The sequence below is a fragment of the Ostrea edulis genome, chromosome 7 (assembly GCF_947568905.1).
Source record: "Ostrea edulis chromosome 7, xbOstEdul1.1, whole genome shotgun sequence".
Taxonomy (NCBI): domain Eukaryota; kingdom Metazoa; phylum Mollusca; class Bivalvia; order Ostreida; family Ostreidae; genus Ostrea; species Ostrea edulis.
In genome coordinates, this window is record NC_079170.1 from 86,607,284 (window position 1) to 86,622,447 (window position 15,164).

At 34.7% G+C, this 15,164-nt stretch overlaps 1 protein-coding gene across 1 annotated transcript; it reads left to right on the forward strand.

Moving 5' to 3' along the window:
• Window positions 1-238: 238 nt before the first annotated feature.
• Window positions 239-14,151, forward strand: LOC130047531 (uncharacterized). The gene is made up of 2 exons (XM_056142818.1): window positions 239-306; window positions 12,635-14,151. The coding sequence occupies exon 2, from the start codon at window positions 12,635-12,637 to the stop codon at window positions 13,997-13,999; it is 1,365 nt and encodes a 454-aa protein (XP_055998793.1). The 5' UTR covers window positions 239-306; the 3' UTR covers window positions 14,000-14,151.
• Window positions 14,152-15,164: the final 1,013 nt, after the last annotated feature.

A 15,164-nucleotide genomic window follows, 5' to 3' on the forward strand; every position in this document is an offset into this window, starting at 1 on the left:
CGTTGATATATCTATATTTAGATCCCAAATTTTATACTATGCATGTTTTCATCCGACTACATATTTGATAAATGAATTGAATGGATAAGATGCAATGAGATAATACGAAAAACACAGACAATCAAGTAATCTTATCATCGGCCTATTGTCGTCAAAGATAATTGTGATTGGCAGTTTAATGTTAAGTGATTTTTATGACGTCCAAATTGACTCTTATCTGGTGTCCTGTCCTAAACAGTGGTGCACATATTACAAACGCCTGGCAAATAATGTCCATGAGTGACACTACAAGGCAAACAAAGAAAGGTAAATGTGAGAATTTTTAAAAGTAGGAACACCTAAATTTACAAAAACAGAACTTGGTTATAATGCTTCATGTTTTCGAATTTTAATATATCCTATATGTATTACATGAGTTTCATCTTTATCATCGGGTGCTCCTAAACATTTGATTGTCGTTAATTTCAGTTTTCTTTGAAAACAACTCGTATTCCGGATTTTCATAATTCTTGTCGCTCGCGTGGGACGGTCTGGTTTATGCATGTGTTAAATACTATGGATAACAACGATTAGTCGGTTAACCAATTACTCGGTTGAAAAAATGCCAACTGATTAAAAAAAATGGTAACCGATTGGTTGGGTTATTTGTACTAAAGAAATACTGTCGTCCCTGAATTATATGCTTTTTGGAAAAAAAAGAGAGAAGGGGGTGTCATAATATTCAAAAGTCTAGGTGATGTTTAATATTCACCTTTTTTATGACTGATCAGATTTGATAATCCTCAAAGTAAAATTTCATGCAGTACCGATAATAGTCCATTCTGTAGGTATGACCTTTTTGAAAGACCCCAGTCCGGCTTTATAATGCTTGCGTAAAATAAACTTTAAAGCAGTACTAGTATCACACTGATAATCTCGACACTGCCAGTATAATTTCAACCTCGATTTTATAATCAGTTCTTTGATTCGTACCATTATAATGCATGGCAATGAGGACAAGTAACATGCATGTACATTTCTGATCAAATATAGATATATTATCATAAGGGTGGGTCTAATTTTAGGAAATACATTCGATTTCCTGGGCCTACCTGAACATAAATTCTTTATATCTTTAATGTCTGAAGGGTTTATCTGTTAGAATGGAGCCGACCGTCGAGTACTGCACATGCGCAACTTTGGGTTTGTTGCTACTTTTAGATGACTTACTCGAGGAAATATTTGTATTTGTAATTTTTGAAAATTTGTGGTTTATTTGACGGCAGTGTTAGGAGCTGTAATGTTAATGTACTAATAAGCAAATCCATACCATAGAATGTGAATGTTTGTATTTGGGTATTTTGTATACTCTTTACCGGAAGTGCATGTATACCGTCCCACATAAACGATAACTCCTACATGCAAACATTTCGAAAAGAGGCAATATGTTCATTACAGATAACATGTGTATGGTGTATGTATATGCTTTTTAACTTTCATTCATATTATTCTGCCGATATGACAATGTATCTATAATGTTTATGTATATAATCTTTAACTTCAATTCATACCATTCTGTCAGTATGACGATGTATGTATAATGTTTATATTACATTTTTATTTATGTTCCCAAAACGTTGGTACATGGAAAAATGAACAGTGATCAATATCCTCATAATTCCTGTAAAGAATACAAAAACCTTAGAAGGGCAAACACAGACCCCTTGACGAACCAGAATTCGGATCAGGTATCTAGAATTAGTAAGCATCCCTGTAGACCGGTCACAGCATAATGCATAAGGTTTTCATTATTCTATTTTCGATTGTGTTCAGTGTTTTTTTTTTAATTTAATTTCATCATACCCCATCTAAGCCAAGCGATTTTCAAATGACAAGAAGGAACATTCTTTCTCATGTTTAATTACCGATTGTTAGGCCGTTCCTGGCACACTGATTTTGACTGCAGATAACTTCGTTTACCTCATCAAGATTTGTAGATCACGGTGGGTGTGGCCGGTCGACAGGGTATGTTTACTCGTCTAGACAACTTATCCCACGTCTGGTGTATCAAGGGGCCCACGCTTGTCCAACTATCCATTTTGTATGGTTTATAGGAGTTGCAAAATTGATCACTGTTCGTTATCTTCTCCTTCCAATAAGCTCTGTTGCTATTTGAATAGACGAAAAACTAGAAAATCCAATTGCTTGTCATTTTTACTACAAATGTTAGCTAATGGTTGGGTGAAATTTAAATTGAGGGTAGTATAGAATGAGACAATAATTCAATTGTCAGAAAACATTGGCGATTTTATGGTGCCTACATACTCCATATCCTCATTTACCCAAGACAATGCAATACATATCGATAACATAACTTTCAAATGTAATTGTTAGTTTTTAAATAATATGAACATTCAATTCAAATAAGCACATACTGTTATTAATTCTTTTCAATTGAAAATTATGATAGAATAATAATTAACATCAAATCGTTATGGTAATGCATCTGTCAAGATGTTTCAGAGTTACGTCAAACTCCAGGCCGGCATATGTATTTGTCAGTCTCAATAACTGACGGTTTATTGTGAGTGTAGAGATCTTTGACACTGAACCAATTACATATATTAGTGTCATCCACCTTTCATGTCAATGGTACATCATTTTACAACAAATATTGTAAAAGAAAAACATACACTGTAGCAATGACACCTTTTATATACATATTTTTTTTTAGAATTGTTCCTAAAATTGCAAATCTGAGTGGTCTAGTAAATCTCATTATAATACATGGTGATAAAAAATTGGAAAATGTCATATTTTTCGATATTAGGTAGAGCAATACTCAGAAATATAAGGATAATAATTCACATAATTGGTAATATCAGATAAGAACACAATATGTTAAGATTACAAATTCAAACAATTGTAACGGGTGGTATAGATTTTATACTTAGAATCAGGTTGGTATGAGTAGTACACTTTTCAATCTGAACACACTGTGCAGTTTTTGGTTACATCAACAATGATATCCACTGATTCATATACTATGATCTTTACACAAAACACATTCAAAATTATCATGACTGGGAGTACGTGTAACACGAATGCATCATGAAACACATCGGATGTTGAAATTTCCCTTGTGTTAATTGATATTGATCGTGTCCATTGCGTTCCATGACTTTGTGGAAGATAGCTTTATTAGATTAATATGCTAGGTCAGATCCATTTAATCTTAGTAAATGAATTGCATCTTCACACATAGTATCACCGATACTGATTTAAGTGTTCCAATGACTGCTAGATTTTGGATATGGTCTAAAGTCGGTTTAAAGAGCGACATTGAGGGGAAATATATATCACATATGCTTCCAATCAATTCACATGTACTTGAACTCGATTACCATATGTATTCTTGTTTGTCATCGCGTTGAAGGTTATGCAGATAACTGCATGGTGTGTAGTTATAAAAACACATGGTGGTTGTGTGGGTTTTATTGTTTATCTTATACTATCCCAAGTTCTGGAGGATGGCCTAAAAGGTATATAATTGTTAATTATTATCTCTCTCATTTACACGTTTTAACAACTATATAAAACAATGATTTCCAATTATCTAGTATCTGATAAAATAGATTAACATTTACCAATAGAGTAAATACAATTTTACCATATACTTGGATAACTCCAAACTATGTTGTACAACTGAAGTTTCTATGATATAAATACCACATCATCTATTTCATGACACGAATCGTCCTTAAATAACACCAAAAAACCAGTCAAACAACGCACACACAAAACAACTCAAAATACCAATTAATCACACTGCTAGAAACTCTTACATCCACATCGAGGTCATATAGATCTCATTCCGATGAAACCTATCGCGGTAGCTCAGTGGTAGTGTTTGCTTAGTAACTGGGACGTCGTGAGTTCGAGCCCTGTTCGTGTTAAACTTAAGACGTAAACATAGGTAGTGATTGTTCCTTCGCCAAATGATCGGCATTTATATGTGCGAATAACGAATCTTTTGGATGCAAGGTGAAGATAACGAACAGTGATCAATCTCATAACACCTACAAGCAATACAAAATAGATAGTTGGGCAAACACGGACCCCTGGACACACTAGAGGTGGGATCAGGTGCCTAGGAGGAGTAAGCATCCCCTGTTGACCGGTCACACCCGCCATGAGCCCCATATCCTGATCAGGTAAACGGAGTTATCCGCAGTCAAAATCAGTGTGCCAAGAACGGCTTAACAATCGGTATGAAACACGTCAGACAGCATTTGACCCAATGCGAGGTTGTATTGACGAACTAGATCGTTATAACGACCATAGAATTTGCGAAATGCTGACTTCAATCGAAACTGTTGAAGTCCCTGTACCATCAACTCTTTTGTCAGTAGCTTACCTCGATTTAAAAACTGACTATACCCAGAACAAGCTCTTGCATATCAAATCAGTTGAGATATATATCTCATATTGGATATGACTTTAGAAACGAAGATCTCGTGTCGCGAGAGGAGTTGACATGTTAAAGAACCCTCACTGCTACGGCCGTACGCAATAAGCATGGGTCTGAAGTGTCATGGGGGTACATGTAAGATTATGGTATGGGACAGAATCCATGGTGGCTGCTACTCTATACTGGTCACCAGTAAAGACAATATATCTATATTACAAATCACATGTTCCTCTATGAACCAATCAATTTCAGCATGCCACACAATCCGTTCATATTGACAATAAACGGATTATGAACTAGTTTAAAGCAAATGACTGAGAGAGAGAGAGAGAGTAATGATTTGAAAAAATACAACATGTGTTACAAAGATCTCGCAAGTCACACCTCAAATTAAGATTGTGAACTTACATGGATTATCATCCCAATCTTACAGTATCCTACCTCCAAATACAGTGCACATTGCAATGTTGATAAAAAGCAAGGTGAGACGAAATCTGACATCATGTCTATGTGTTGACGTACTTCACAATAACTACTGTGACAGGGGTTAGGAGTTCGTTCTATGTAACAAAATAGAAGCAATGTAAGCAAACGGTGTTTTAGTAAATGAATATAGATATGTGAAATGAACGCGCGATTCACAGAATCCAAATTCGTTCATATTGAACAGCTCAAAAGTGATGTTCATTTCTTAAATGAAAGCTGTCTGCAGCTTGCTGTCCAATTCATCCATTTTCCGTCAACTTAGATTTTCAACAAGACAATACCGGGTAACATGCAATCTTTAACAAAGACAGAACACGCCACTTTCTTCCCTATCTCTCACCAATAGAGGGTGTGTTGGATATTTTAAATTGATGCACCGAATTTATACCACAGACTCTATCTGTTTTGCATCAGTCGACAGAATATAAATATGACACAAATAATCGTATATCTTAGAATTTGTGGAGATACAAATGGTAACGGAGGCATATTTGTTATTAAAGTATGAACCTTTTGCATTCCTACCACTTCTTCAATCTTGAGCATTTTTGCCAAATTGATGATGACTTACACTAAATTCACCGTACTATCCAATATAATAAATGTGTATCTTCTATTAGTAGTAACACTTAAGCGATATATTTGAATGAAATGATATAAATATCACCGAAAGGATGCTGCGTTTTAATTTTGTGTCAATATATTAATGACATATTTTGCTGAATATACGAGTTGCATACGTGTCAAAACTGCTGAAAATGGTTCAATTGTTAAGACTTTTAAAGGTGAAGACGGCAACTATGCTGTGCAGTGTGAATTTTACATTGCTTATTTGGGCTGTCACGGTGGTATATATGTTTTGAGCAGTAGAAAGATATAATGATATGAGCATTTCTCCACCAGTGTATCCAGAACAGATTGTTCATTCAAAGATCAATGTTCAAACTATCTATGTAACATTAAACATTTTTTTTATCAATTCATTTGCAAATGGGGTCTGATCACATATTCATAGCATCAACACATTTGTATTCAAGTATTATTCCTCATTCCGGCAAAAACCCACACACATTATCTAATGATGAGCCTACTGGCTCTATCAAGAGAAGAACAAAACTGTATTATGCTTGCATGAACAAAATAAACCATGAAATTATTTAGATGTGTTATACCAACGGGCATTTTTATTGATATTTTGACTATTCGCAACGCGAGATAGTCCCCAATGGGGTGGGGCAGGGTCAGTATTCAAAATAAGTATGCATTGACTTCTTCAAACTTACGTATAATGTATGCATCGTAAAGATGTAAAACTTATAATGTACCAATTTTGATGCAACGGATGCGCATTTCGACAAATAATGTCTCTTCAGTGATGCTCAACCGAAATGTTTGAAATCCAAAATAACGATAAACTTACTAGAGCTATTTTAGGAGAAAACAGAGTGCCATAAAATGGAGTCAACTTCCCTCTAAGGATAAGAGCTTTGCACGAGGGAGATAATCCTTAATTTTAAAATGAATTTATAAATTTTATCACTGCAATTAGATATACATCCGTATTTTCAAGCTAGTAACAAAGCACAGATATATAAAAAAAAAAAAACAAAAAAAAAAACCCCAGAGTGCAACATCACAACCTTTTACAGATTTAACCGACATATGAAAAATAAATACAAACATGTTTGAAACTATCTCAGAAAATAAACTTTACCTTGATAAAATCCAGATTATCTGATATCAGATGTATAAGAAAACTAGATTTGTTATCGTTGTTCTATTTTACGAACCAGAAAGATGTCGAGTCGTACTAAAACTTTTCTAATGTTTGAAGTGATTTTGAACATGCCAGTGCTTGCCAATATGATTTTTAGAACAGTTTCATTTCATAATCACCATCATTGCCATGTCAGCACGGATGTATAGCGCCGGCTTTACTTCTACATTTTTGTAAGAAATAAAACATCTGTGTTAATTTTAAATACCCATATTAGATGACTCCTATGATTTCTTTCTTTTTGTGGAAAAAAACATCTGGATTTCCACAGAATATAAACGTTATACATAGGTCATTCAATTATCCAGATGATCCCAATCAACATTTTTGAATTAAAAAAAACACTCTTAACTTTAATGAAACATGATCAAAGTGAAAGCTGTCTCATTACTTTACAAAGTCAATCTGGATCAAATTAAACAAATATCGTCATCAACCGATTCTTGATTATCAACTGTTACATTATTCGGAAATCCAAACTGAGTATATTTCAAATTAGAGCTATTGAAATGATGAAAAGAGCATTCTAAGTTCCTTTTCCAAAGACGACATTCTTCACCATCACATGTCAGTTTTAAACACATATGATATTCCAGTCAATCGGACGAAAGGATATAAGTTGCCTCACCTATACTTGATTCCTAAACTTCACAGAACAGAGATAAATTGCTGGATGCTGGAAATAGTATATCGATTTTCTAATACATATTGATGCTGGGGAGAAACTTCATATATACTGTGCCACAACATATGCGAGAAGTGGTGCAAATCAATTATGGATTCTCAACAATTCCGAAGATCACAGACGATTTCAAAGTTAGCAACATAAAACAATATGACTTTCCAACACTTTGCACCACCATTCCTTTCTTTAAATTAAATACTATGCTTTTCCACATCATAAACCGCTGCTTTTTAGTAGTAGGACTTCAAATGATGCTGGGTTCACGTCTGATAATATCTCTGTAGTCTGTAGATCATGTCTGTTGGAATCGCCATGGGTACAAACTGTGTTCTTATATCAACTCATCTGGTAGGGTATTCGTGTGAGACAGAACTTATTTAAAAGATTCTACAGCAGAAAAAAAAAACTATCTTGATGTGGCCTTCAACATTTACATGTAGACACCCTGACAACGTTTTTCATCTATGAATGATACTCATTTTCGTTCACATGCCATTCGATGTACCTCAATGAACTCGAGAAAAAAAAACCCACCACAACATATTCCATATCTGCTTAATATTTAAACATTTTGTTCAACATCAACATTTAAGGCAATCTACATGTAACAACTCAACTTTATAACCGGCGGGATTATTTAAGATTTTCTATCGTCAACTTCCTATATTTATGTTGTAATATTCCATTATCACCTGTACATTATGTTTATGTATCTCAACTGACTCCATACAAAAGCTCATGCCAGGTCTATGGCCTGTTTTTAAAATCAATATACCTTACTGACAATAAGTTGAAAAGCATTATGCATATCGCGATTTTTTCTCCTCAGAAAAATCGAGAAACATTTATATGGTTTTAAAATCTGCCTCGGCCCAATTCACATCGTCTGAAACAGTATAAACTGTATTTTCCTCAGCATGTATCAGTAATTAGCAGGACTCTCAGTACGAATGAAAGTGCTTCTCAGCATTTCAAAGTGCTAACAAAGATTATCAATATGAACAGTAACAATATCTATAAATATCATAATGTTTCCGCACAAACAGAAAACTAACAGTATCGGAATCATAATCATTTATCAGAAACACACGGTACTCTCGGTATTTTTTCATCCAATATCTCTAATCTGATTTAACAAGCGAGAGCACATCTTCTACATATAATCACACTATAAATTAATTCAACTACGAACAACAGTCTTCTTCAAATATCATAAAATGATGATTGATTGATTGTACATGCATAATGTTTAACGTCCCTCTTAAGATTTTTTTACTCATATGAAGGCGTCACCATTGCCGGTGAAGAGCTCCAAACTTTAGGCCTATGCTCGATGCTTCCGGCCTTTGAGCAGAGAGGGATCTTGACCGTACCACACCTGTTGTAGCATTGGACCTCGGTTTTTGCGGTCTCATTCGAAGGACCACCCAATTTTAGTCGCCTCTTACGACAAGCAACGGGCAATGAGGACCTATTCTAACTCGGATTCCCACGAGACATAAATATATGTTTGATAATATTTCTTTTAAAAAGATATACAGATTGATATGTAGTAATGTAAAAATTATCAGTAAAGATATCCTAATACAGTAAAACTCTGATATAGCGAATTTCTGCGGACATTCTATAAAAATTCGCTATAAGCGTAATTCGCTATACGTTTATAACGAATTCGAAATTCAAATATAATGAATTCGCTATAAAACGGTTTTGTAAGTATTGCTTTGCATTAACAACCTCTTTTGAAAAAATACGAACAGAAATGTTGTATTAAGTGTGGATCCTTTATGGCAATGGAAAACGATTGTTAAAAGTAACAACGAGTTTAGAATTGTGAAAAATTCGTTATAGATGTTTACATTTATTTTTAATTCAAGGGGAACAGAAATTTACTTCGTTATATCCGTAAATTCGCTATATCCGTGTTCGTTATAGACACATATATATTTTCATATAGAATATATAAAGAATTTGTCGGGGAAATCGATTTCACTTCGCTATAGCCGTAATTTCGTTTTATCCGTGTTTGTTTTACTGTATCTAGAATTATTATCAATCAACACAGGAAGAGGCTCATTTTTGAAAAATCTGTTTCCCTTATAATTATTGAACTTTTAAATTAGGACTTTGGGGCGTTACAACAACAACAGCGAGGGGCAACGAATATCTTTGTGGGTCAGCCACATCAGTTCAATCGGGTTCGCTAATGATATGTACAATTAACAAAATGGAATAATCTAAACAATGATATAATACATTTACCAAAACATGTCACTTTGTATATTTATACAAGTACATAGAAATTTCATATTCTATGATAAGCAACATAATTAACGTGTCATGTCAATAATGCAAACCAAATTCTACAGCCACAGCCAGTGCTGACCTTTTCGTTTTCAATATTTGAAATTTTATCCGTTTACGCCAGCTTGGAGAGATAACCGTTTGAGTATTGGTTCACAAATACAACTTCAGCTTTTCCATCCCCAACCTCTATATTTATGTAGCAATATTCCATTATTACCTGATACACTGCTAATTTCACTCAATTGATTCGATACTCAAGAGCTTGTATGAACGGTTTTTAAATCGCGGCAAGCTATTGCAAAAATAACTTGATGTTACCGGGGTTTCAACATTCTCGTTTAAAGTAAGAATTTTACAAGTTTATGGTCGTTAAAACTATTTAATTCACCAATTTAACTTCTCTGTGGCGTGTTTCATACCAATCGTTAGGCCGTTCATAACAACGTTCTTAATACAATGACCTTTGCTATGGATCAAGATATAGAGCTCACAACACGTGTGACTGGTCGACAAGGGATGCTTACGAGTAGGCACATGACACCACCTCTGGTATGTACCAAGGTCTGTGTTTGCCCAACTCTTAATTTTGTATTCTTTATAACATTTATAAGGTGTATCAATGTTCGTTATCTTCACCTTTTCATGCAAAATAATTAGTGGACAGGATTTCAAAAGAACGGTCAATAAGATATATTTACCACCGGATATTTTAATTGATGACTATATCGATTTGACATGGCACTTGAACTAACTGTAAGGCGAAAATAACGAACAGCGATCAACCTCATAAATCTTAAACCAGAGATGGAATCAGGTGCCCAGGAGTAGCAAGCATCCCCCACCGACCGGCCACACCCGCCGTGAAGCCTATATCCTGATCAGGTAAACGGAGTTATCCGTAGTCTAAATAAATGTGCCAAGAACGGCCTATCAATCGGTGTGAAACACGTCAGACAGCATTTGGCCCAATGATATATTGTATTGACGAACTAAATCGTTAGAACGACCTTAGAATTTGCGAAATGCTGACTTCAATCGAGACTGTTGGAACTCCTGTACCATCAACTTGTATGTCAGTAGCTTGCCTAGATTTAAAAACTGCCTATACGCAAAACAAGGTCTTGCGTATCGAATCGCTTGATAGATATAAACACCATATGCAGGTGATAATGGACTATTGCTACATAAACATGGCAAGCTGACGATGGAGAAGCTGAAATAATCCCGTTTATCATACAGTTGAGTTGTCAGTTTGCCGTTAATGTCTACTTAATATAAAATTTCTAAGTATGAAGGAGAAGTGGACGACTCTGTGGTGTCTTTTATTTCTATCTCACAGGGATAAATCGATTCCACACATGGATGAAAGTTATTCTTGTTAATAGACAAAACGTCGTTGATATATCTAAATGTCGAATTGAAGGCCAAAGCAAGATATTTTTCTTCTCAAGTAGAAGTTTTTGAATAAATTCTGCTTCATATGAATATAGAAACAGGTCAGCTAGCAAAGGAGCACAATTTGTGCCCATGGGAATTCCAAAAGACTGTTGGAAGACCTGATCACCAAAGACCACGGAAATAGTGTCAATGATGAACTCTAGCATATTTTATTTAATTTCAACTTTAGAGTACTTGTGCTTTTAACGATACTAATAGCTGGGAGTTCCGGAAAGCATTGTTTATACGTAGTTGAATATATATATATATATATATATATATATATATATATATATATATATATATATATATATATATATCCCTCATGCCTAGCTCTTATCCTTGGACGAATTTGGCTCCACTTTTTTAGCACGCTATCTTTAGTTCCAAAACTTCATAGTTATTTCGGATTTCTAACATTTCGGTTGAGCATCACTGAAGAGACATTATTTGTCGAAATGCGCATCTCGTGCATCAAAATTGGTACCGTATAAGTTTTACATTATGACCCCTGGGTCGAGGCCTCTGCTGGTGGACTGTTAGTCCCCGAGGGTCTCTACAGCCCAGTAGCTAAGTACTTCGGTACTAGCTTGAACATACGGATGTATATTTAATTGCTGTTATAAAATTTAGAAATTCATTTCAAAATTAAGGATTATCTCCCTCATGCATAGCTCTTATCCTTGGACGAATTTGGCTCCACTTTTTTGGCACGCTGTTTTTGGCTATATTAAGTTCTAAAACTTCATAGCTATTTCAGATTTCAAACAATTCGGTTTAGCATAACTGAAGAGGCATTATATGTCGAAATGCGCATCTGGTGCATCAAAATTGGTACCGTATAAGTTATATATATATATATGTATGTATACAAGGAAATAAATAAAATAGATATATACATATTTATTTATTTATTTATTTTATTTATTTCCTTGTCTCTGCCCGTTTATTATAAAACAATAGATTGTACAATTAAATTTAGATATTTAATCTGCTACTTGTTGCCTCTTTATGAGTGAAAACCTTCCTAAGGTATCCTAGTTTGAATAATCTTTATCAGCCACTTCAGTAATCTAATGAAAAATATTCTAACCCTCAAGATTCGTTTAGAAACTTTAACCATCTGTTTGTTTACCTTATAAATCATTACATCTGGATTTTTTTTTTGAAATTTCAGATGACATGCTAAGGGTAAAATAATGACAATAAGAATATTTATAGTGAAAATGGAGAGAGCAAGATTGTTACCAAAGCCCGAAAATAGAAAAGTAGAATTACCAGTGAGTTAACCTCTCCAATCAAACTGGTCAAACTTTATGAATCATTTTGTTTAACGTTACCAGTTACTACTGATTATGAAATGGAATCTTTAAAATTATGGGTATTTCCATCGGTTGATAAATAATGTAATTATTGTTTTTAATGTTTCCTTGCAAAATTTGGTAATGTTGAAGTTAAGAGAAGAAATCATTCATATCATTTCACGTTACAGATGGCAAAACACGCAGTGATTAACATATTGCAGCTTCTCAGACAAGACAGCAAGACACATCCGAATGAACGTAAGATTCTAGAGCGTCTGACAAAAGTAGACCCCGGGGATGTCGCGACAGAATTGTTCACAAAAGCAGCAGAATGTATGCGAACTCCAAGGGAAATTGTTTTCAAAATCATTCAGAGTCTAATTTCTTTTGCTGTCGATCTCCTTCAGGTACCATTACTGAAAAATGTAGCACACGTTCTTGCATTTATTGGTAAAATTTTGCTATTCATCACAGAGCACCGGGATTCTTATTCTATAGTATCCGAAAAAGTACATCTTCGGATGTTGAAGAAAATGGAACATATCGATGAAAAATTCCATGCGTTTTGTTCGTGTTTTGATGCACGGAGTGATGAATTGATTACCAGTCATAAATCAAGGAATCTGACAGTAACACAAGCGAAGAGGCTGTCAGATAATCTAAAATACAAAGAAATAGGGATGGGCTTTTCAGGAGAACTAGAAGCAATCATTATACGATATAAAGATAGCCTAGATGAAAGAAACCTCAAGTTGGTTGGAGAATTTTTGAAGGTGTATGCACGTGTTGCGATCATGCGATGTTTGATGCAAGTTTTAATATTTTCTATTACCCGTGATAAAAAAATCAAATCGACCACGCAGCAAATGAAAATGTATATAGAAGGCGATATCAGCAGGAGAGTCGACTTTTTAACACAAATACTGGAACCCTGTCACGAGAATGCTATATTTTTGTCATCATTCAACATAGCAGAGTTTTCGGAACTGGATATCTTTCTGAAAGGTGACAGGAATACTACAGTACAATCATGCTTACGGGAAATCAGTGATTATTTGACAGCCAAATGCATTGCTTTGCAGTCGGTTGTATTTCCAGGTCATTGGATGAATTTAGCTTCTACCGGTGTAGTTTGGAGTACAGGTTATGCACCACATAATAAATACGCTCAGTTTTGCTTTGAAACCGTCTCGATGAAATACAACGTGTTTTTCATAAAGTCATTCCAATGGCAAACTTCATATCTTTACATGAAATCTGGTAATTCGTTTCTGAGCAGCAAGACTACTCGACCAAGCGAAGAAGGAATGTTCAAAGTTCTCCTCTTACCAAACGGCAATTGTTTACTATCCGTTGTAAAATACCCTGGTAGATTTGTAATTATGAAGAACAATATATTGGGCAGGATAAAAGGGGAGGTGACAGGCAAAACGTATTATAAAGGTAAACCAAATGTGCAGCATGAGTGGTCGATGAAGGAAATGTGTCATATCAAAACAGGGAATGATATTATTATACTTGAAAGCCCAAGAATCGCCAATGTCTTCTCTTAAAGGAACGAGTGAAAAAAAAAGAAAACGAAAATCAAGAGAGTTAATATATGATTATATGTGATGCTTATTTAAAAGAAATTAATTCGATTTCAAATACATGCAACAACGTGAAATAGAATATTCAAATATCAAAATAAAAGCCAGTAACTTCTCAATCTGTCAGTTGATACTAATTGCGGCCGGGTTTTTTTCCACACTGAATTTGACAACGAATAACTGCGTTTACCTGATATATATATATATATATATATATATATATGGTTCAAGGTTGATTTTAGTAGTCGACAGGGCATGCTTTCTCTTTGGAACCTGATCCCACCACTGGTTCATGTATGTCCAGAGATCAGTTGTTTTCCTACTCTGAATTTCTTAATTTTGTATTCTTGGAGTTGTGAGATTAATCATTGTTCTTCACCTTTTCATAGAGTTTTCTGAATTTTGCATCGTTAAATCTTTGCATTACTAACTAACATCTTATGTGTAAACAATCGATCTCATATCCAAATATATGCACATTGAAGTGGGTAACAGAATCGCATGCAAGTTTACCATACATGGACTGAGCAACTGTATGAATCCGATTTACATCCTATTCCAGGAAAGAAGCGCACTTGACATCAAAAGTGAATTTTACCAAGATGGGTTAGATAGAAATTCAAAGATGTATATAACAGGAAAATATCCTTTTCATTTTTTGTAAATGTTAGTCTCTGCAAATATGAGTCATAAATAGCAATGCTACATTCCGATTGTTAAGCCGTTCTTAACACGCTGATTTTGACTGCGGATAACTCCGTTTACCTGATCAGGATATGGGGCTCATGGCGGGTGTGACCGGTCAACAGGGGATGCTTACTCCTCCTAGGCATCTGATCCCACCTTTGGTGTGTCCAGGGGTCCGTGTTTGCCCAATTATCTATTTTGTACTTCTTGTAGGAGTTATGAGATTGATCACTGTTTGTTATCTTCACCTTGCATTCTAACGACTACTGCAAACGATACTAAATAGTCTTATTTCAAAACGAACTTGACCAACGTACAAACAACATCTCAAACAAGTATTTGAACGACTTCGAGGTTATATTCTGAAAATGCTGTTGTGCACGAAAGGAAAGTTATTTTATCATGAAGATAAGATTTCTCCTAACGGATTATCTTCGGATCT

Excerpts from the sequence above, each read along its gene's own strand:
- LOC130047531 (XM_056142818.1), top strand. The coding sequence starts at position 12,635 with ATGGCAAAACACGCAGTGATTAACATATTGCAGCTTCTCAGACAAGAC.